Raw genomic sequence first — 24,626 nt, forward strand, 5'->3', positions numbered from 1 at the left:
TCTGGAAAGAGCTGACTGCTGCAGTTTATCATACTTAAATATTTTTGGTCAATGAACAGACTAGCAAAAACGGCAAATAGTTAGGACCAATATCTTGGGAGATATTAGTAACTTTGGAATACAATAGCCTTACAATCATTTTGCTGTACCCAGAATGCTTTGGCGGTGACTGTTGGACAAATGCGGTACAGCATGCACGAAGACACAACAGCATAAAAACTACCACATCTAGAGCCTGTGGATCTCCACGGGTCAGTGCACTAGTGTATTTCTTATCTTAGATGATTATGTGCCTTTAGGCTTTTTTTCCATACTTCATTAAGACTTTCACATAAAATTCCAGACTTTTCAAGGTCTGGAAAACAGAGTTTCAAAATTCCATACTTTTTAAGACTTTAAAGACCTGCACAAGCACCCTGTATATACATGTCACCACAGATGGGGTGCTGTGGCTCAGTTGGTAGAGGTTCGGCAGTTCAAATCCTGGCTCCGACTGCCCACATGTCGAAGTGTCATTGGGCAACACACTGAATCCTAAATTGCTCCCAGTAGGGCCTGGCAGCGCCTTGCATGTTCACTTTTCCTTCCCTCTTCTTCCATGCCTGTTCTCTGTTGAGCTGCATTTTTCCTTTTGAACACTCTCACCCCTGTCTGTCTGACTGTCAGACATACTCATGTTAACACCTACTGGACAGACATGACACATATGGACACATGGTTACACTCTGGTACCTTTTCCCCACACCAGGATATTGCCACTGGAGTCTCCTGTGATGGCGTCTCCATTTTCCGCGAAGGTAACACACAGCACAAACTTGGGCTTTTCTTGTTTCTGTAGAAAATCCAAAGATGGACGAGTGGTTTTATTTAACAGGGATCAGATTTATGATCATGATGCAGCCAGGGACATAAACAGACACTGAGATCTACCTTCAGGCGAATACGTTTTATTTATCTCTATTTATTTATGTATGTATTTATTATTAATTGTTATTTATTTGATTAATTATTTTATGATTTTTATGTTTTTATTTTCCCATTTTGGAGTTCTTCTTACATTTTTAGCTATTACTTCACTGCTAGTTTTACAAGTGTTATTTTTTTGTTCAGTACACCTCTTCTCCAAACATATGATACAAACATCCAGGGTCGGGTCTCTTACCTCAAACAGTCCCTGCTTCTTGACCAACATGCCTTTCTCCAGGTTCCAGAAATAGAGATGTGATTTGCCACATGTCACAACAATGTTGCTGTCTGTCGGGTGAAAATCTGCAGCAAACACTGACTCGTTGGAGCACTGAACCAAAACACACACAAAAAAACACACAGTTATTTCAGCTTGGGAACGGCAGTGACAGTGATGTTGGGTTTCTTTAACTTTGTCTTTCACTCACCTTGACCTCAGCCAGTCTGTCCTCCCTCTGCCAGTCCCAGACTGACAGGATGTGGTCATTGGAGTCGTCCACAACACACAGCGTGTTCCCTCCATTCTGACAGAGAAATATACCAGTAATGCCAAATATTTTAGACTCCAATTCATAATACAACTAGAAAAGCACTAGGAGAGCACAGACTTCCACCAAGGCAGATCAGTCCCCCAGATCACCACCAAAATGTAATCATTTGTTCCTTGTGCCAGTATCAACATTTCTTGAAAATTTCATCAAAATCCATTCATAATTTTTTTAGTTATCTTGCTAACAGTCAAACAAACAAACCAACAAACAAACAGACAAACACCGATGAAAACATAACCTCCATCGTTCCTTGGCGGAGGTAATAATACAACTATGCTCAGGAATATTTCTTCTACAGGCCCTCAGAAATTAGTATTTAGAGAAGAGGAGTTGTGACAGTGCCAGTGTCATTGTATTTTATTGCACAGATCTGTTCTAAATGATCCAACAGGGCCAGGCCGGGTACCACTTTGTACCCCTGTGTGACCGAGTCTGACAGATGGTTCATGGGAAGTGTCTCACTGGGCCAGTTCTAGCCTCGTTTCACTCATGTGGAGGGACAAGTAATGAACTGTAAATGCAACAGCAGACGATAAATGCAACCATGGTGGAAGCTTTCCATAATAACCATAAATAAACCACTACACCCTGTCCTTAGAGGTAAAGAAAAGAAGTGGTAAAAATAGAGGCAAAAAAAAAACCAATACTGAGAAAAGGGAAAGTAATGTTTTCCAAGGTAAGTTAGAAAGGAAAGTTACTATGATAGGATATTATTTCTATTAGGTTTGCTGCTTGTTGGTACACAGTTGTTTGGACAATTCAAAACCTATCTTAGGTGTTGCTATTGACAACAAAAATGTAGAAAAAAAATTACCTGAATGAAGGTGGATTAATGGTTTTTTCTGGTTAACCCTTAAAGACATAGAATAACACTTCTAACTTCTAAATGAGTTTAATTTCTTTGTAATTTATTGCGACTTTTACAGCAAAATATGTCATTATAGGAACGGAAAACCAGTTCAGTTCAGTTCAGTTTAATTCCTTGTCACAAATGGGCAGTTTGTTTGCTACAGAACCATACACATACTACATAATAGGCACAACACAATACAGACAGGCAGATCTGCACAAGAAGCATCATAAATAGTTCAGGTGTACAAAGTAAGTATAAATATTGGTAGTGCATTAAAAACGGAATCATTTAAAATCAAGGTACAATTTCAATAGATACAAAAAGAGGTAGTGGGATGGTGGGGGGTGTCACTAAATGGGCGAGGCTATCTTCTGAATCTTCTGAAGTGTGTATTCAGTGCTTAGACGCTATAATCGGCCAGCCGATTAATCGTTGGGCTCTACTTTCATCACACTGCTGCACTTTTTGGCTGTGTTTACCTCTATCTTGCCAATGATTTTAACAGAATTATGGGAAATTTCTCCTACCCTTCCGTTCGTAGTGTGGTCCTGAAATATCTCTGTTTAATCGAGAATCGGGACAACACTACCCCTTCATGTGTACATGCAAAACGGAGGGGTAGGGGTGAGGGGGAGGGGCCAAGAGGTGAACTGGGATTGGGCCTAGGTCTTTGATGATGAAGTAAGTGACGTAAAAATGTAAACTATCAGCTGATGCATCACATGAGGATTTAAACAGTGTTATTTTACTGGTGGTAGTGGGTGCTTAGTGAGTCACTACTTCTGCCTCCTGTTGCTGAATACATTTTTCAGTCCAACTGGTGTTTCCTTACCGATTTGGAGAAAGCCAGGCAGACCAGGGCTCGGTCGAAGAAACCCGAGCCCAGAATGTGGAGAGTGTTGAGGCTGACAGAGTCCCAAACGCGAACATGAGGAGCGAGCTGCTGCCGGCAAAAACATACAAACATAGACACAAACATGGAAAAACCAGGAGAGGCACATTATCAGGCAGATGCAATCTCAGACTTCTAGTTAACGCTCGCTGAATTCAATGAATATATAAGTGAAGGTGAGTGGACGGAGGATGAAATATCTGTATTTATTTTACACACAAGCACACACATTATTTATTCAAGGAAATAACTAAGCCACCTTTCCGAACTGTTAAAAACGATATAATATCAACAAAAGACCGGACTTACTTTTCCATCTGCTGAGGTGCCCGCCACCTGCCCGGTTGCTATGGTGATTTTATCAGGGTGGACGGCCAGGCTGGGGAAGAGAAAGACATGAAAACAGTTAAAATCCTTTCAACATCAAAAAAGCTATTTGAATAACGATGAGCAACGCATTCACAAGACATGAAAGACAGCGTTTGGTGAGGGAGGTTACTAAAGCCATGAATATGCAGCTACCACACGCCGTCTGCGCTTAAGTGAGGGGGAAATGAAACAGTTTAAGATAAATTCATTTGCTTTAAGTAGAGTGATGTGACTGCTCTACGTAAAGCTCTTCATCTCGGTCTTCAGAGGAGTTCAGATCTGTCTGTGCTCCGTCTTTGATCAGTAATCCACACCGCTGATGAATAATGTGAACTTTGATTAACCCTGCAGCGCAACAACATAATCATGGTAATAATTGTTCATTAACAGGCTCTTATTCCATCACACTTCACCACAGACACACTCGGAAGGCTGTAAATGTATAAGGACACCTGTTTAGCCCTTAAAGGAGTGATATTTTGCTTTTCTTAAATGGAATTATGCATTTTAAAACATTTCCCTGTGGTCTACATAAACTGTAAATGCTATGCTTGGGTCTGAATTCTTCATTAATTCAACTCCACAGGTCCATCTTCAACCCTATTTCTGAGTAATGACACCAGAAAGGTTGTTTTGAGCGTTGGCCCTTTAAATGCACATGAGCCACTCCACATCCCGCCCCCTCCAGGTTGTTGGCTGTGCTTTCCGTCCCATTTAGCCACTTGAGTTCGTTAATACAACCAACAACTGAACATTTGAGGCTCAAAGTTTGGACATATTTTACTATACTACGCTGCTAACAAACAATTATGTCGTACTCGGAGAAATGTTTGTCTGAAGTCTTGACCTTATATGTGCAAATGTCGTGATGTAACTAGTTATAAAACGTAACAAATTAAGCAGGAATAAAAACAGGTTGTAAAAATCCACAAAATTTTTAACAGAATGAATATAAAGATAGCTTTGCAGCACCTGGAGGGTTCAAATTCAAACTTTATGAATTATTAAGGTTCAAATACACAAATAAATCAACCAAAGACTAATAAAAGTGGGTTAAGCAAAATATGAGCCCTTTAAGCACTATTCTCCAAACCACATGGGGACAGTCTCTAGACAGGGTAGGTGAAAAGTAATAGGCATTAAAAATTGTTAATAAAATCCATATTCCTATTACAAATTTTTTTGAAACAAACGATACATGTTCTTTATTACATGGGAAAATGAAAGTAAATCTTCATATTTCAACGTAAGCACCGTTGGCGTCAACCAGTTTCCTGAAACAGCCACGGATGGAATGAACAACCTTCTGAAGGACATCGTCTAGGATATCACTGAGAACCTCCTGAATCCATGAATAAGAAGTAAGACAATAAGAAAATAAGAAATCCACATTAGTGTTGTCTGTTTAAAAAACTGTTTTCGTCATGACTTCAGTGATACTAAAAACTCTATAAACGGGTTGTAGAAATCCACTCAATTTTTGCCGGAATGAATATAAAGATAGCTTTGCTGCACCTGGAGGGTTCAAATTCAAACTTTTGGAACTATTGGGGTCCAAATAAACAAATAAATGGACCAAAGACTAATAAAAGTAGGTTTAGCAAAATATGACCCCTTTAAAGATGCAAATATCTAACATACGCCTGACCCTAAACTCCGCATGGCTGATATACAAATCATGTAAACTCTGTATTTATGTGAATAAAGCCCCATGTCTGACTATTAAATTATCTAAGAATATTGGAATATGCTGACTACAACAGGACTCAGGAAAAGGAAATGAAATGAAACATTGTTAGATAGATAGGTAAATATTTTAAAATATGTTTGTAGTTCTTTAGAACATTTTAATTTATTAAAGATTATAATGTAAATTATGTCTCTCATCACATGTCTAAGGGCCCCCATTTATAAGCTGAGGACTACTTCTGGGGTGTCCTGTTACAAAATGTATCTTGTAAATGAATTGTCGATTTGGACTGTTTGTAATAATTTTGTCATAAATTGATCGATTGATTGATAAACATCCACTGGTGACCAAAATCATTTACTGATATAAATTGTTTAAGACTTGTTAATCCACTGATTCTCTGAAAACATGTAAATATTTAGTGTAAAATACAGTTTGTCATCTTTTCATGGTCATCACATATGACCCATTTGGACGTTCAGAGGCTCCGTAGTTACCGTGGAAACACCGCCATCTTCTACAACACTGATTCACCAGTAAAACCCATGGAGTTGGATCAATGGCTTATTTTTCATTCCTAGATCATATACAGTGGTGATGTAGTGTGGCTCTGGCGGGTTTTAGTCACCATTTGATGTCATCGGTGTGTCCAGTGTAGTGTCTCTGCAGCTGCTCGTCCACATTGAACAGGACGACCACCGAGGCGATGAAATATACCGTCTCTCCAGTGGGCAGAAGGTAAAGGTTGGAGCGGCAGTCTCGCCCACGGTAACCGTATCTGAACATCCGAGATTAAGGGCTAAAACACTAACATCCAAAAGAATCAACATTTAAACCCAAAGGTAAATTCCTCAAATAACTTACAACCATTATAACATGTTCAAACCATAGATACAGTAACATACGATTATCTACTGGATTAATATATACATGTATACAGTGTCTGATTAATCCTGCTGAATACCGCTCTGTCCTTTTCTCTGCACATTTCTGTATTTTTCGTATATTCCCATTTTAGCTTGATTTATTTGTATTTTTATACTTTAAGTTTATTTTATTTGTATTTATACTTTTATCTGCCGTGACAAGGACTGCTGTCAAACACAATTTCATTGTATAATCGTTCTGTTTGTTCTCTTCATAATGAGCTGAAGGACTGTAAAAAGATTTTCCAGCTGAAAAAAGTACATAAAGACAGAACAATGAGAGTATATGAACAGTTATAAGATTTTACATTTTGCTTCAAATTTGGTTTTGCATCTTGTGACATATTTATTTACTTATTTTGGTCTGGTATTATAATTGTTTTGCATCATTTCGTTCGGTATATATTTACCTATGATTTGTTTAATTTGTACTTCCTAGATATGTAGTTTTGCACTTCGTTTTGTATTCATTTTGTATTATCTTTGGATGTATTTTGTTTGGTTTGTCTGACTTTATAGCTAGTTGTGTTGTGCTAACCATTAAAGCTAACATTATTTAGAAGGCAGCAGGAAATATAAGATTTTCTTCATCCTGCTCCTTTTCAAGCATGGATGTGTATATGTTTGTTCATCTGATGATTACTGAATGTCTGTTGATGAAATGCACAACCATGGACGAAATAAATGAAATGAAATGTGCAATAACTATAAAGAATCTATCTGTCTAAAACCTTTGTCAATATAAGCATGCTATTGTTAGAAAGCTTAAATTCTCCAAAATTGAGTTACTAAGTTTATTTTACAGTTTTCCTGAGCACTAAAACATAAAGGTCACATTACTGGTCCAGTCCATGATTAATTCAATCAAATCAATTAAGGGTGAACCCTTTATAGGGAACTCACAGAAATACTCTGAAATTCCAAGTTTCAACCTTAGTGTGTTATTGGAGGACATAATAAGACATTACTACTTTTGTAAATAAAAAAAAAAATGTTATGTAGAAAATCAAGGTTAATGAAGTTACCATATTTGGTTCCTTACCCATAAGAGGCATTAAAAAAAAAAAAAAAAAAAAAAAGTAAATATAAAAAAAATACAAGAAAAACACATGTAAGGTGCTAGGAACATCACTTTTAGAACATTCCAACAACATAAGTGCTGTTCCAGACCCCTGTCCACATCCACATCCATCCCTTTGAACATCCTTACATTAGTACCATTACTTCATGGTACTGAACAAAGCAGGTACACTCACTGTTCATGCAGAGGTGGACCTTACAGACCAAAAATAGTCACTTGCCCAATAAAGGGTTAAAAATGGTAAAAAAAATATATATATATTGTAGCCACATACTAAAAAAATGGAAGTATAGGTTATTACCTTTAAAATGAGGTGTCATTGCTTAATTCTGACCTTGTGGTTCTTCAGGTATAAGCTTTGGAACTTGGTATGGTAAATAGGCAAAAATTAACACAAATTAAATGGGAAGGAACAGGTTAACGCCTTTCATGCAACATTATATAACTCATCTATCTCTGTGTTTTTCTGATTTTCTTCTTAGGTTTTATTTTTTCATAGCCTTGCTCACAGCTTTCCCCCTGTGGGTTTCTGCTATAGAGAACAAAACACCACATTCACACCTAAAATAAGTAAGAAAGACAGAAAGCAAACCATAAATGAACCAAAATAAATAAAATAGCACATGACGAGCTGCCTACTGGTTATGCCTCAGTTCACCAGCTGTGTACAGGTTATTACTGACTTCAGGCTGCAGCAGCTCTACCCCATGAGATGAACAGATCTATTCTGACAAGCAAGGAGAGCACACAGCACATTTATAGCTCCCTCTTTTTTTGCCACATCACAGGCCAATCTGGATTTACTCGTCTCAGAATATTACTTTTCAGAGCTTCTCAAACTAGAGCTATAAGATTATACTCAGACTTTTTACTGGCTCTGAAAATGTACTCTGCGTTTCCATGTTTTCTTTTTTTTTTTGATCAATTTTTTATTTATTACCTCCGCCAAGTGTAACGTTGGAGGTTATATTTTCATCGGGGTTTGTCTGTTAGCGGGGTTGGGGGGGGGGCTGATCTGCCTTGGTGGAGGTCTGTGCTGGGCGGGGGGGGGGGGGGGGGGGGGATTTTTTGTTTGTTTGTCTGTTGGCAAGATAACTCAAAAACTTATGGATGGATTTTCATGAAATTTTCATGGAAATGTTGATACTGGCACAAGGAAAAAATGATTACATTTTAGTGGTGATCGGGGGGGGGGCAGATCTGCCTTGGCGGACGTCTGCACTCTCCGAGTGCTTTTCTAGTTTTCATTGTGCAGCTCCAAAAGTACAATAAGAAAAAAAACCTAGAAAAGCACTTGGAGAGTGCAGACCTCTGCCAAGGCATATCAGTCCCCCCCCCATCACCACCAAAATTTAATCATTCAATCATTTATTCCTTGTGCCAGTATCAGCATTTCCTGAAAATTTCATGAAAATCCGTCAATAACTTTTTGAGGTATCTTGCTAACCGACAAACAGACAGACAGACAAACCCAGATGAAAACATAACCTCTGCCAAGTGCAACAGCGGAGGTAAAAAGAAAGAAATTCACAATTTATGATACAAGATTTTGTGACACAGAAAGTATAAATTCCCCCCCAGAACTGATGACGACCCCCATACCAACCCAACCTGGATCTCAAAATGCGAAAGCCACTAATAAAAACAAATACACGTATATAGATAAAAAGGAACATAATTTACAGATATAAACAGACAGATGATCAGGATAGTAATCAACAGTTATGTTGCACTCTTTCTTTAACCACAATGTAAACAGCATCCCACATACTAAGGGATTTTGTTTCCATGTGTTTCTCTAAAACAGACAGTAAAGGATACACCCAGTCCAGTTTGAGTTTGTTGCCGGGCAGGTCGGCTCTGGCCTCCAGGCAGTAGTTGTCCACCAGGTCTTTGGGCATGTACATTGTGATGGGACGACCCTTCAAATACATTTTCACATAACCTTCCTCTAGAAAAAGCAACAGAAATGGTCAGTGAGATAATAAACATGTAAACAGAATCATAATGGTTGATAAAATTAGTTCAGTTTGCAGTAGTAACACTATATGAAAGCACAGACAAGACACTGAAGGTTTAATGACAACGTTAACACAATATGTCACAATGGAAATGTTGAGTACAGTGAAGGGAAATGGAATGATTGGTATGATGTGATGGGTTATGTCTGACTTTACTGTTTTACCAAATATGATTCTTTTTAAGGCAATAAAATAACAGAATTTGCAACACACAAACAGGTGAGCTTTGAACAGACTTTATTAGTCATTTCAACCACATTTTAAGAACAACACAGAGCGTATGATGAACTGCAAACACAGATAAAAACTTTCACAAGTCATAAATATTCAGCTCACAGCAGAGGTTACCAACATAAAATGCAGACACAAGCAGAGCAATGAGATTGTTATGAAAAAAAAAAAAAAAAAAATCCTAATAAGGGAGAAATGAAATAACCTCATCGATTTAAGATCATGCTAACACTGGAAAACAAAATCATGCATAAAACATCAAAAACCACAACTAACAAAATAAACATCAGTACTGTTTTTCAGGTGATTTTTGAAACCTGGAAAAAAACTGGCTCAGAATGATGGACTTTTAGATGAGACTGGTACTTATTGTTGTGTTATTGTTATTTTTACTTGGTGGTAAACATGTCGACCTCTCTGAAAACACACTGCATCCATATACACTACCAGTCAAAAGTTCTAATTTAAATGGTATGAGATGGACCACAGATGGCCAACAAGTGCTCAGCATCACTGGGAACTCCTTCAAGACTTTTGGAAAACCTTTCAGGTGACTACCTCATGAAGCTCACTGAGAGAATGCCAAGAATGTGCAAAGCAGTAATAAAAGCAAAATGTGGCTATTTTGAAGAATCCAAAATATAAAACATGCTTTGAGTTATGTCACATTTTTTTTAACTACATAATTACCTCTGCCAAGGAAGTTATGTTTTTGCCAGGGTTTGTTTGTTTGTTGGTTAGTTAGCAACATAACTGAAAAAGTTATGGATGGATTTTGATGAAATTTTCAGGAAATGTCCGAAATGGGACGAGTAACAAATGATGAGATTTTGGGAATGATCTGGATCACTGTCTGGATCCAGGAATTTTTAAAAGGATTCTTTATCATTGGGAGATAGGGATATTTTCAACATATGTATGTGTAACTCCACAATAAATGGTCAGAGTGCTTGGTAAAAAAAACAAAAACAAAATAAGTTCCCAACAGGTTCTACAAGATATTGAAGACTGATTAATCATGTGTAGCAAAAGTGATATAGTTGTTTGTCTGTTAGCAAGATAACTCAAAAATTTCTGGACGGATTTGAGTGAAATTTTCAGGAAATGTTGATACTCTCACAAGGAACAAATGATTAAATTTTGGTGGTGATTGGAAGGGGGGGGGGGACTGATCTGCCTTGGTGGAGGTCTGCGCTCTCTGTGGGCTTTTCTGTTCCATATGTGTTCATTCATAGTTTTGATGCCTTCGGTGAGAATTTACAATGTAAATAGTCATGAAAATAAAGAAAAAACACTTTTGACTGGTAGTGTACGCTGTTTTTAATGGAAGCATGTGATGTGGATGTCAGAAATATGAATTACATTCCTTTCTAACAAATTAGGTTTTATTAACTGGACTAAATAAACACATCTAGGCTCCTGTTATTTTTCTGTTTAATCCAAAGCACATTCACTAGTAACAGATCTGGAAGTACTGGCTCGGAGACTTGATGGGGCTGCAGTAACTCGGCGTATCAAGAGGAGAGTACGACGACAGACTCCCTGACTTTCGTAACTGGAGGCTAAAATTTGGGGGTTTTCTGACGGGAGGCGGTCTGGAGACAGCGCTCTTTCTGGATATGCAGGCTGTGCTGCTTTCGGGGGTTTGTTTGGTGGCTGATCGGGCCGTTACAGCTGAAGCTGCTGAACAGCCGCCGGTCCCCTTCTGTTTGGCCGAGCGGCCGAGGTAGAGCTGTACTGTTACTATTGTAGACAGGGGAGAGAGAGCACAGGGCAGGACCCAGTGGTGGAGGGGACGGAGGAGGATGTCATGGAGGTGGTGGAGGGGCCAAACAGGGGCGGGGACATAAAGGTTGGTCATTAGTCCAATAACTGACCACACATGAATTAAAATATGAAATTGTCAAAACACAAACTATCAAAACGAAACTACAGGATGTGACTTCTATCATAAAGCAAAATGCTCGCTGTAATCATCAGAGCTAAAAATTGCAAAGTGCAATTATATCAAGTATTTATTTCTCCAAGTGTTTGTGTCTCATGAGTAGCCTCCAGTGTTACGTCAATGTTAAGGCCACAGCATCGGCTCACATTAAGAAAAAAATGTATAATATCCTAAGAATAGTATTGGGGCAAAAAAGAAAAATTATGATATTTCTCTGCATTTTCTTGTGAGATCTGCAAAACTTTAGCTGAGGGATCAGATAAAAATCAGAAAAGAGGGGGAAATACCTTTGTTCTCAAGTGCTCACAATGCATTTACAACAAATGGTGTCACAAGTAGACACTGATTCAGTTGACAGGGTTACTGATGGAACCCAGGGTCTGGATACTTCATTAATAAACCTGGTTAAATCTCCATAAAGGATAGTTTTAACTCCAGACCTCTTTAATATGATTCACATTTGTAGCTGCAGGGAACGACACACAAACAGATGGCACTTAAAGGCAACGTGTGCAAACTACAAGCAGAAAAATCAAACAGACTTCAATAGGAACAACCTAAAAAAAAAGACAGAGTGAATCTGTTTGGAATGCAAATACTCATTTCGTGGGGAGGCAGAGAATGAGAGCGGTGGCAAATCTACTCGCTCTGAAATGAATGGAGGATTTAAGGAGTTCGTAGGAAACTCAAAGCAACTGCGAGGAAGCGAGTGTTAGAAATCTTTGTGTTGTTACTATGGTGACAAAGACTAAATGCCTATGAACCGATGTGAGGCTGTGAGCAAACAAACGCAGGACTGGTGAAGCAAAAGCTCCATCTGCAGTTGGACGACCAGTGTGGAGACACAAGTCACTGCAACATCTGCAATGAGCAGCACACTGTGACGCAGCGCAGCGTAGGTTAGCAAGGATGCGTGTGTGCATTAGTTAATTCAATCTCAACACACTTAAAGGGAAGGTAGCTTTCAAACACACACACACACTTTGTCAACCCACTCCTGCCCCTGTCTGGACAGCTCCCTGTTCACCGTCACTGCAAAATCAGCACAACTTTAACAAGTTACTGAATCACACATTTCATTTCATATTAAATAGGCCAGATTTGATCCTTTGCACGTGTACTAGAACTCAGGGAACATGACTCATCTGCAGTGTCCAGAGAGCTGTGGCGGCCTGGGGCTTTTGGGGAGGGGGAGGGGGGCCTACCTTTGCAGTGGGTCACTCGTCGCATCCCTTGTAAAGGTCACAGAGAGAGACACAAGCACCAGGTGAGGGGTGGCATGGCTTCCTCACTTCCTGGTCTGTCCTAATATGCACTTCTTGTTTCCTGGTGTTAATGAACAGCAGCTTCTGTCCTTAATGTCCTTAATGAATCAATGTTCCTTCCTTAATTGTCTAAATGAATCAATATTCATTTCCTGCCTGATGCTGTCCCATCCTACACTCCTACAGTCCAACTAAGTAATAAAATAAGCCTGCCTTAGCTTTTTGTTTATCCTTCTGCAGATATAAAAAGTGTTTGCTTTTATCTTTTAGGATTGAATAGTCAAGAATATTTCAGTTCTGACCATTTCTCAGGCATCGTTTTTAATTAAACTGCTGAAAGTTGCAATGCATTTTTCAGAATAAGGCACTTACAGTACATGTAACTACTTTATGCACAGTACTGCACGTACTCTTAAATTACTGTTGCAGTTATCCATTGTATTGACAAGCTGTCACTTGGTGGTATTTATGTCTACGATAATGCCCTGATCTTGCTGTTTTGCAGAACATTACTTGTCCGTGACTAATCAAACTGTCCAATATGTGCACAGAAATAATAATTATGCATGAGAGCAAATGCACTAATGATCAGCATCTCATTTGATTGTTGATGCAGTTTCACAGAGATTTAAAGACCATGTATGTTCTGGGAGAAGCTCATAAACATCTCAGACGATCATGTATGATTTATAAGTACAGCTACGATAATAACCTGCATTTTCATTTCTATCTGGTTACTGTTTGCAAAAATGTAAATCATATGAGAGTCACATGTGATTAAATTCATGCTCTAACTGCAAAGTTAACAAAGCAACTGAAACTGAAACATAAAACCTGGAGCCAGGTGCGTAAACCAAATGAAGAACAGCGTTTCAATTTACCCAGAAATCAATAGCATGTTGCAAATGGAAATTGTGATCAATACTGATCTCATTTTGGATTCAGATGCACTACATTGTTATCGTGCGTCTTGTTTTTTTGTTTAAAGATATAACAGAACTGTGTGAGGTGCTTCACTTGCCATGTGCACAGATCTGGACAAAACATTCACACAGTTCAATGTGCCTTTTCAGTTTTCATTTTCTCCTCACGCACAAGAAAAAGCAAAAACTAAGATGAAAGCATAAGTTTAGATGGTGAAGCATTATGGGTAAAAAAAAATGTGAATGTGAAACCTCTGGATTATACTGCACAAAATCAAAAAGATCTATTTAAATAATGCAAACAGAGGTTAATAAATAGAGATGATGAACAGACGTGATGATGGATTAGATGGACTGATTACTTGTGAAGAATGGTGAGAATGACAAATGTTTCCACACACATATGTATCTAAGACATAAATTCACGTAGAACAGTGCTCAGTGGCTCAGTGCAGAAAAGAGCTCAAGACGTGGATGGGAGTAAAAATATGCATTATGTGTTTATTTAATAACCACTGACTCAAATATGATTGATTTCACTAACGCTGAAATCTCATTGTGGAAACAAAAAGCAAATCAATTTCACAGGTTTTCATGAAAAATGCATTGATCTCTAACTGACACAAGGAGCCGCTGAGCATCTGTTGTGTGTAATGGTTCTCAGTGGGTTGCATTGAATCACAGCTGCCAGGCCACAGAACCAGAAAACAGCTTTTGCTTCTTACCTGCATTGAACACTGGATCCCTCTGTTTGCTGTAAAGTAAATAAGTAAACAGACACCTGTCAATCAGCGTCTCCCTTCCAGATAAACCATCTCTACTGCTTGGATTAACCCATAAAGACCCAAACAACCACTGCCCACCAAAATCATCTACCATTATAGGATGTTTAATAACTTCTGATCCATTAAACCTATCAATCCATGTAAATAATTAGTGTAAAATACAATTTGTCATCTTTTCATGGTCATCAGATATGAACCATTTGGACGTTCAGAGGTTCCATAGTGATCGTGGAAACACCATCATCTTCTACAACACAGGTGTCAAACATGCGGCCCGGGGGCCAAATCCGGCCCACCAAAGGGTCCAGTCCAGCCCTTGGGATGAATTTGTGAAATGCAAAAATTACACGAAGATATTAACAATCCTTTTAGTTCAGGCTCCACATTCAGACCAATTCAATCTCCAGTGGGCAGGACCAGTAAAATACTACCATAATAACATATAAATAACGAGAACTCCAATTTTTTCTCTTTGTAAATGTAAATATTTTCATGTATTTACACTAAAACAAAGTATAATTTCATAAAAAAAGTGAATAACCTGAACAAATATGAACAACCTGAAATGTCTTAAGAGAAGTGCGATTTTAACAATATTCTGCCGGTTACTAAATGTTTTGCGTATTTGTAGATCCAATGTGATCTGTAAGTGACAATGTACATGTGTAAATGATAAACTGAGGCATAATATTGTTAAAATTACACTTATTTCTTCAGTTTGTTCATGTTATTCACATCTTTTGAAAGGATCGTTTGTAGATGTAAACCTTTTCATAATGTAAATTTACTTTTTCTGCTCTAAAATGTAGAGAAAGGTTTGGAGTTGACATTATTTATATATTATTATGTTATTATTTTACTGGTTCGGTCCACTGCAGATCAAATTTAGCTGAATGTGGCCCCTGAACTCAAATGAGTTTGACACACCTGTTCTACAACACTGATTCACCATTAAAATCCATGGAGTTTGATTAATGACAGTGGATGGACACATTTGTTTATGTTAAGTTAATGATATAATTTGTTGAAAAAGTCCCATTTTCTTCCTTTTCCTCTGTTTCTGATATTATCTGATGTTATAACAATTAACTTTAATCTGAGCTTGTATGAACATCTACATGATCAGTAAATCACATATGGGAAAATATCAGATTTTTAGTGAAGAAATGCAAAATACAGAGGATAACATTATAATAAATGGTGATAAATCACTCAAGAAAGGTTAAATAGAAAGAAAAAAATCATTTTGGAACAGCCACAAAAATAGCACTGGGTCTTTATGGGTTAAATACACTGGAATAAAATCTGCCGTGTGTTAAAACAAAGCAACGATCTGTGCATCACTGAATGGAGATGACGTTTTCACCATAGGACTTGAGTTACCTGTCACTTCTTTTGCCGCTGGAGTTGCTGCCGGTCGATCCAGCCCGAGTTCGGTTGCTCTTTGAGTCACCTGAATCCCTCCGCGTCAGGGTTCCCACGTGTTCGTTTGAGTTGGTTCTCCTCACAGTGCTGTATTTGGGTGGACAGAGGTAAAGAAAGAGGGAAGGGTGGAGAACAAGAAATAGGTCATGAAACTACCTGACGCTGCTTTTTTAAAAATGCCCCATGGTCAAGTTTTCATCCAAGAAAATCATTTTGAAAACACTTAGAGGGAAAAGTTATTTATATATATGTCCTGATTAAGCACTAAGATCTGCCAGCATTTAATATTAAAGTACACTTAGAGGTGTGGGATACAGCTGAAAATGTTATTATGATTCAATATCAATTTAAAAAAAAATCTTAAGTGAAAGTTAAAACCAAATGGTTATTGGAAGTTTTCATATTTTTCATTGTCAAGAATATTTCAGAAATTTAGTACAACAGTACAACGCACTTAAAATGATGAATGTAATACATATAGTACAGTCATTATTATATAAAGTATAACTGAAAGTTATTGTATAGGCGGAAAGGCTCAAGAACACATAGTGCTGTTTTCTTTCTTTTTTTTTATATCAAATTTATCACTATCATTTTATCACCCATCTCAAGGTAGGCACATATACTATATACATTACATGGTTGCTTATTCATGTATATATATTAGTAACATACAGCATATCTATTAGTCCTCATAAAGAACATATTAATGCTTTATTCTGCATGACCATACACAGTTTCCCCTAAAATTGGAATAACTTTGTTTTAAGACACATTTCTCTTTTTATTTCCATTTAAACACATCAGAAATCAGTCCCAGTTACATCTATCATATCTATCAAAATAAATCACATTGTCACAGAAGTTACAAGTATTTTATTCCAACTTCATGGAAACAGTGTAATAGGCCAGTTTTCCTTCAATAACTTCCTAATTACTGCCCATTGTGGTAAAAAACAAACAAAACACTGCATATTTGTTGTTTCTTCACAGTCCTACTCTTTGTTCCGTCCACTCTGATTTCCCTTATCTTAACTAAAGCGGCCGGTATAAACCTGTGCAGATCTACACACTGGTGGAGCAGACAGCCTGTGTATTCACACAATGAAAAGGCTACATCAGCAGTCCAGTTACCATAGGCCCAGTCACCTAATCCACCCTGTGGGAGAAAGGTCTATTCACATCCTAAACCTGGCCGATGGCGGTTATCCCTTCTGGAGGGCGTATGTGTATGTGCGTTTGTTGTGTAAAGAACAGGACAGAATAGACGGTGAGAGAAACCGTTGTTTGCTGTGTTATCCCATGAGGAATCGTAGTAATTGGGCCACGGGGCATTGGGAAAGGCTGCTCAGTGTATGCCAACTTCGATGGGATTGTGACCAATCTGCAGTTTATACTAATCCCAGACGCAAACAGAAAACTAAACAAATACTGTTCCATAGAACGATGATTTAAAGACCAACCGTGACAATTAGTGGTTAGAAAAATAATTAAAAGAAACCTCAGTAATGCTTTTACCTAAGGTGTTTATAAAGTAATAAGCACATTTGGTCAGTTATCTTTCTCTGTTAAAGCAACACAAAACTGGAACTCCCTTCCCACCCACATTAAAGATATACATACATACTCCACTCTAACAGCCAAATTAAAAACATGGTTTTCAGACAACTACGCCTGTACACGTTAACCTATGGCTCTGTGTTATCTGTGTCTTGATCATGGATGCTGTCTGTCCATATGTGATGTCTGTTTACAGCTGTCTGTGATTCTGTGCTGATGTACAGTATTATGTGTGATTATATTGTATGTGCTGCTTTTGTATGTTTGGATTATATGTGCTGTCTCTGTATGATTGGACTGATGCTACACTGTTCTCTTTTATCTTTTTTATCTTTATTGATTTATCTTGTCTCTTATCTGTCTTAACTCTCACTTTTAATTAATGTGCTGTAATATATATACATATTTTTTTAGGATGCCTATTGCCATCAGGCCGGGGCCATGTTGGCTAAAGCTGCCCCTTTTTACTATTATTCATACAGTTCATTAATTGGGATTGTCCACGATACAGTAAACTAATATACTAAGAATAATAAGGCCTTTGTTAAGAACAAAGACACTTTATGTTGGTTCACCACTGAAACATAGCTCTTTAGTTCACGATGTGTAAACCTTGATAATGTATTGCCCATTTTGGTCGGGGATCTGTGATAAGTGGAGAATATACTGTACTACAGCATCGTGAGTAGCTGTGTTTCTTCTTTACAAACTGCAGACTTGGTGCTTCCACTCCTGGTTCAGATTATTTATCACTACAAGTACTTTATTCAGTATCTAGAAGAGTCAGCATTTGCCCTTAAGGTGACTTATAAAGCCACTGGGGTTCTCTTGCATATAAATGTGAAGCGAAAATCTGGTGAAACACACATGAAATGTATGCTTTCGATATTTACAACACAGGACATAAGATCTAAGGTTGAAAAAACAGTTGATATTCTAAAAACAAGGTATTACAAGATTGTTTTAATATCTGTTACATTGAATTTCTATAGAAAATCACAAGTGATATAAAGATTATGCACCAAAGCTGTATTCTCCATTATACAAAAGGTTAATTAACTTCAATTAGATATTATTACTGATTAAGATTTTATCAGTAAAATGCATAATTAACTGCTAATGAATGCATAATTAAAAAAATCTGAATTTATTTACACTGTGGTGGTATCGCAAGAAGGCTTTGAGTAAAATCTGCAGTTGGACCAGGAGTATTTGTTCTCTCTATGATGTGTGGGTTCTGCTAGTTAGCACACAATCCAAAACATGTATGCTAGGTTAATTCTCTTGCCACTGCCTTAGACCAAGGTACTGTCATAGATCTGGATCTGGGCCCTGGGTATCTTCAGTAACCCAGTAGTCCAGTGCTCCTTCTGTGTGTACTAGGATGGGTTTAAAACGCAGGTTGTCTCTACAGGAACAATAAGATGACCTTTGCATATAATGGCTATGTTATTAAATACAGTAAATTATAAAATATCATAAGAAACTCTGGAAACAAGGCTTTTATTAATGTTCTTATAAAGTCTGTAAACTGTTAGCAAGGGCCTCATTTATTTACACGTATTACAAGAACCTGAAAATATTTTAACTCTTATTTATTTCATTTATTTAACATCCTTCCTTACATATCGAATTTATTTTGTTATTATTAGTGTACATGGCAATTGCTATATTGTCTTGATCACCTTTATTTATTTATGCATTTGCTCTGCTATTAGTTCCTTGTACACATAAAAAGTTTAGTTTTTTTCTTCTGCTCCAAAACAAATAAATGAATGAATGAATGAATGAATGAATGAATGAACATTGACAATCACTGTGTTAGTTAAGTGTTAGTGATGTTATACTGCGACCATCACAGGTGAAGATTCGGTGACACTCTCACCTGAGTGGCAGATAGAGAAGTCTGGTGGACAGAGAGGACAAACTGGACAGATTGGCAGGACATCACATAGAAGGTGGACAGGACATCAACAGGACACAGTATCACAGCTTAAAAGGTTGTCAGACAGGGACAATACAAGACAGCAGACATGCAAGACAGGAAAGACTGGACAGACTAACAGACAGACAATGGATAGACAACAGAGACGACTTCTCTAGATTCATTCAGTGAATCCAGGTAGAATCCAATTTTTTTTAACTCATAAAGACCAAAACAATTTAATACCTGTTGATCTCACTAATCCTATTAATACATGTAAATAATTGGTGTAAAATATAGTTTGTCATCTTTTCATGGTTATCAGATATGACCCATTTGGACATTCAGAGGCTCCGTAGTTACCGTGGAAACACCGTCATCTTCTACAACATTGATTCACCAGTGAAACCCATGGAGCTGGATCAATGACAGTGGATGGAGACACCTCGTTTATGTTGAATTAATGATATATTTTGCCAAAAAAGTCACTTTTTCTTCAGTTTTCTCTGTTTATGATACAGTAACATAACCTTAATTGATTTTCTACTGCACAGAGACTTTGTGATAATGTTCTTTTTGCTTGTTTTATACTCTCCTGTTTACTGTACGGTGTCCTTGAGTGCCAAGAAAGGTGCCTATAAATAAAATGTATTATCATTATTGTTATTTTTCCTGCTGTTGCCCCCTCTCAGAAGGCCTTGGGGTTGGTTTGGGCATGGGGGAAAATTATATAAAAGGTAATGCATAATGTATGCACTTTAATTCCACTTCTTTGTATACTGTTACATTGCTCAAAAAAGATGAAAAAAAACAACAACTTTAAATTTACTCTCAGCTTTTATGAACATCTACGTGATCAGTGAATTAAGTATGGAAAGATACCTGATTTTTACTGAAGAAACACAATATTAAGAGGATAGTATTACAATAAATGGCGATACATCACTTAAAAAAAGTTTAAATATTGAGAAAAATTAATCCATCACAAAAGTAGCACTGGGTCTTTATGGGTTAAAGTACTGAGGCAGGTAATGATGCAGATAATTATATCAGAAGACATTCTAAAAAATTTCAAGCACATCAAAGTGCATTCATTTGCTAAAAATAGCCCAGGGAAGACCTATCGAGTGCAAGTTAAAGGTCCAAGAAACCTTGACGTCAATGAAAAACAAACAGGCACAAGATAAAATCACATTTCCTGCTCTGAAACCTTTATGCTTGGTGTATTTCAGGATGTTTCACTCAGTGACTGCACTGATTTAGCCAAGAGGGTTTTGTTTCTATCTATCTCATACTGCTTTCATTTCAATCTGCAGAGTAATTTCTTTATTGTCCTCTCTAGTAAACCTCAAGGTAAGGGGCAGTAAGCGTTAAAAACATGAGTTGACCGCTGGAAAATATCCTTGCTATGGCTCGCAGCAGAAGAAAAAGTTCTCACAAAAATGCTAAAACAAAGCCACAGTGGTGTCAGCAGCTGTTTGGATTGAAGCTGGTCCACGCTGTCTGCTGAGATTCATCTAATTATGGTAATGTCATCCATGGATAGGAAAAGGCTATTGTTCCATTGACAGGCAAGATTGATAACCTGTGTTCCACATGCACGTGAAGAGAAACAACCAAACAGACAACGATGACAATACTGTTCCTCTGTTCATCAGCCATGTTAAATGTCAATGTATTTGGATGATAAAAAGCCAGACATAAGCTGATTTATGTCTAGGATTCCCTGACCTAGAGAGAAAATAGGACGTATGGAAAAACATCTCAGAGCCAGGATAGATGTGTTTGTGCAGAGATGTTAGAAATAAACTAGTTTATAACAGTTTACATGGGCTAAAGGGTCAGGAAATCCACTATCCAAAGGTTTACACCAACCTACAAACACAACAATGTTAAATGTATAATGTTTATTCTGTTGTTTTACTTGGTATTTTTTATTCACTGTTTTTAATTGTGCAGCTGTTTTTATGTCTTTCTAATCTATTCTTGTATTTTAGTCTATTGTTTTGCTTTTTATTCTTCTGTACGACACTGTTTTAATTGTACAGCTGTTTTATGTTTCTAATCTATTCTTGTATTTTTCTTGTATTTTTGGTTTTTCCCGTGTAAGTCGCTGTGGAAAAAAAAGTCTGCCAAATGCATAAATGTAAATATAAATGTAACAAGCCTCCTTACAGGTGAAGGGTAGTTTGGGTGTAGCTATAATTCCCTCACCTCTTATTGGCTGGTGTGCTGGTGTCCTTCCTGGATCCAGATCCAGATGGGGATGGTAAAGTACCGCTGCCTTTCTTTGGTAGGATGGTCCCGTTGTTGACTGTGGGCCTTAGTGGCAGGGTGGCGATCATTGGCCTGGCTGGAAAAGAAACGACAAAAGAACACATGTTTGAACTATAACTTCAATGCTGGTTTATATTTTACATAAAAAATTTAAAGGCTCAGTGTGTAAAGTCTGTATGTTCAGGTGCACATGTGAAGTTTGTGTTCTGGGAGCTGGTTGTTTGTTGACATGAAGGGGGCAAGGACTTTGGCTCAAAAATGAAACCAGTGTACAAGTATCTTAAAGCTGTAATACCGCTAAGGACCACTAGGGGTGGCCCCAAAAAGCCCTGGCTCTCTCAGACTGACACTGAAATTCTCTATAAAAAGTAAAGATTTCTGTATATTTAATAATTAGCAATTAGCATTAGCTCACCTCTGACTCCTCAAGTAGCCTACAAGTATCTTAAAGTTGTAATACCGCTAAGGACCACTAGGGGTGGCTCAAAAACCCCTGGCTCTCACAGACTGACATTAAAATTCTCTATAAATAGCACAGCTTTCTGTATATTTGATAATTAGCAATTAGCATTAGCTCACCTCAGACTCCTCAAGGACAAGTATCTTAAAGTTGTAATATCGCTAAGGACCACTTGGGGTGGCCCCAAAATGCCCTGGTTCTCATAGACTGACATTAAAATTCTCTGTAAAAAGTACAGCTTTCCGTATATTTAATAATTAGCAGTTAGCATTAGCTCACCTCTAATCCCTCAAGCTCTGGTACTTCTCCTATTGTATGAATATTGTGACTTCTGGCTCCAAAAAGCTAACGTCATATTGGTCAAATTGCAAATTATAGGCTTGAAAACAGTACGGAAACCAGTGCATGATGTCACAGTTCCTCTGTCCAGGAGTCTCTGGTTATGGTTACATTAACTAACTACACTAACAGTAGTTTATGTTGTACAGTGTTGCTGCTGTAGGGAAGTGGAAAAGACTGTGGTACCAAAGATGTAGAATATAGTATTTGGAGGAAAATCATTATACACAAGTCATACCCACTGTGTAAATACAATACTATATTACACATAAAATAAACCTTGTACTTTGGATTAGACACAACATGCATGAGTGGCTGCAGAAACATTTGAAGGTTTAAAGATAATCCTGGTCAGGAAGTTAATTAAAGTACAATAATAATACAAAATGAGATAATGTAGACCAATTATAATCACTAATAAACACTACACATATTTGGCAGTTCTGATTGTACTTGTATTATTATACAAATAGGATCATTTTTGCACATCTAGCATGTGGTTCAGATGAGACTTTTATACACGAGCAACCCCCCCCCCATTAAATTGATAACATTGTTTTATTTTAAGTGGTTTTCTATATAAATGCTAGGTCATTTGTAGGGGGTGTTTTAACAATACAACATATGCATGCACACACGAACACACACGTTTACGCAGACATAGATCACAAATGCCATTCAGGCAAGCACAGAATGGCAAATAAAAGCTGCAGCTTTATCTGCAGTGATAAATATTTAATAGAGACTGTTTCATCCAGTAGACACACATTCGCTCACATACACACTCAGGCAGAAAAGCATGCACTCAGGCCTTCAGACACACATTGCTCGGTTATCTTTTATGTAGTAATTACGCCGCAGGAGCAAACTGGGGTTGTAATGTTGTTAGCATGCTGAGGGAGTTGAAAGTGTTTATGTGTGTGTTACTATGAGCGTCCATACGCAGTGTACGTGCACTGGTTAAGCTTTATGAGGCAGATCATTGTGCTTCATTACAGAGGAAAAGCAGGTTGCTGGATCCCTGCAGCTAGAAGTGGAGAACAATAACAGAACGCAGCTCTGAGTGTGAGTCATCATCCTGCTCCCAAATCAAACAGGCTCAAACTAAAACTCCTTCCATCCACAGTCACTTAGGAGGAGGAAACTGGCATCAGCCCACAGTCATGAGCTCTGTTTCATCACTCAGATGCACACTGAGAACTGGAAATGCACGCAGCTTATTGTGCTTCATCAGCCTCTGGGGCGAGGACACAATGTAAGAGACAAACTGTATCAAACACACCTTAAACTGGAAGTCACTATTACTTTAGAAACAGACAAATGGAACTATCCTACAGTAAAACCACCAGGAAAAAAGAAAATAAGCGTAATCAAGTTTAAGTTTTCAGCACTGTGTAGTCTTTTCTGTAAACAGGGTTCCTATAGGTTTCTACTAGGGGTGTGCATTGGCAAGAATCTGGTGATACGATACAAATCAGAAAACCAGGATCACGATACGATATATCACGATATATCATGATACTGTTAAAAAGGCAATTTTTTGTTTGTTTCTTGTTTTAAAATTATTATTTCCTGGAAGAATTGAATTACACCAGAAATATGCACAAATACTAAACACATTTTTATTTGATCACAACAGGATCTAATGCTATATCACAAAATGTTCCTGTATTCAAACTTAAATTAGGTTTTACAGACATTATACATTAAGATCCTGCTCAAATGTTCATATTCTATTAGTTCATAACTAACATCATAACATTACTTTTATGCAATCCCAAACAAAGGAACTAGCATCTGCCTCTCAGACAGTACAAAGTGCTTTTAGGATGCTTCAAATAACCATTATTTAATAAAAGAGTGTTAAATAATAATATTTTTTAAGGTATTAACTACAGATTTGTATGTTCAAGACTTAAATAGAGGTCGACCGATAAGGATTTTTTTTAAGGCCGATGCCGATTTTTAAAAATTTGGTCAGCCAGTGGCCAATATTTACAGCCGATTTTTGTCACCAATATTTAAGGCCGATTTTTTTTTTTTTTTAAAGCACATTGAGCATAAAATACAATTGAAACACTCAGATACTTAAGATTCATATGCAGCAATATAAATGAAATTATTAATACATGTACACATAGTA

At 37.5% G+C, this 24,626-nt stretch overlaps 1 protein-coding gene across 6 annotated transcripts in view; it reads right to left on the bottom strand.

Moving 5' to 3' along the window:
* Positions 1-24,626, bottom strand: part of eml1 (EMAP like 1) — an 84,307-nt gene that overhangs the window by 12,909 nt on the left and 46,772 nt on the right. Inside the window, exons 3-14 of one of the 6 annotated variants that reach the window (XM_030126783.1) lie at positions 21,622-21,760; positions 19,369-19,389; positions 15,882-16,010; positions 14,439-14,467; positions 12,731-12,757; positions 9,150-9,279; positions 5,950-6,099; positions 3,572-3,641; positions 3,203-3,313; positions 1,395-1,490; positions 1,163-1,297; positions 733-832 (exon numbers count right to left, since the gene is read on the bottom strand). In XM_030126783.1, the coding sequence (XP_029982643.1) occupies positions 733-832; positions 1,163-1,297; positions 1,395-1,490; positions 3,203-3,313; positions 3,572-3,641; positions 5,950-6,099; positions 9,150-9,279; positions 12,731-12,757; positions 14,439-14,467; positions 15,882-16,010; positions 19,369-19,389; positions 21,622-21,760 (1,137 nt within the window). Of the gene's footprint in view, positions 1-732; positions 833-1,162; positions 1,298-1,394; positions 1,491-3,202; positions 3,314-3,571; positions 3,642-5,949; positions 6,100-9,149; positions 9,280-12,730; positions 12,758-14,438; positions 14,468-15,881; positions 16,011-19,368; positions 19,411-21,621; positions 21,761-24,626 lie in introns of all 6 variants that reach the window. The other 5 variants (XM_030126782.1, XM_030126781.1, XM_030126784.1 and 2 more) reach the window with 5 other exon arrangements.

This window comes from Sphaeramia orbicularis, chromosome 22, assembly GCF_902148855.1.
Source record: "Sphaeramia orbicularis chromosome 22, fSphaOr1.1, whole genome shotgun sequence".
Taxonomy (NCBI): Eukaryota; Metazoa; Chordata; class Actinopteri; order Kurtiformes; family Apogonidae; genus Sphaeramia; species Sphaeramia orbicularis.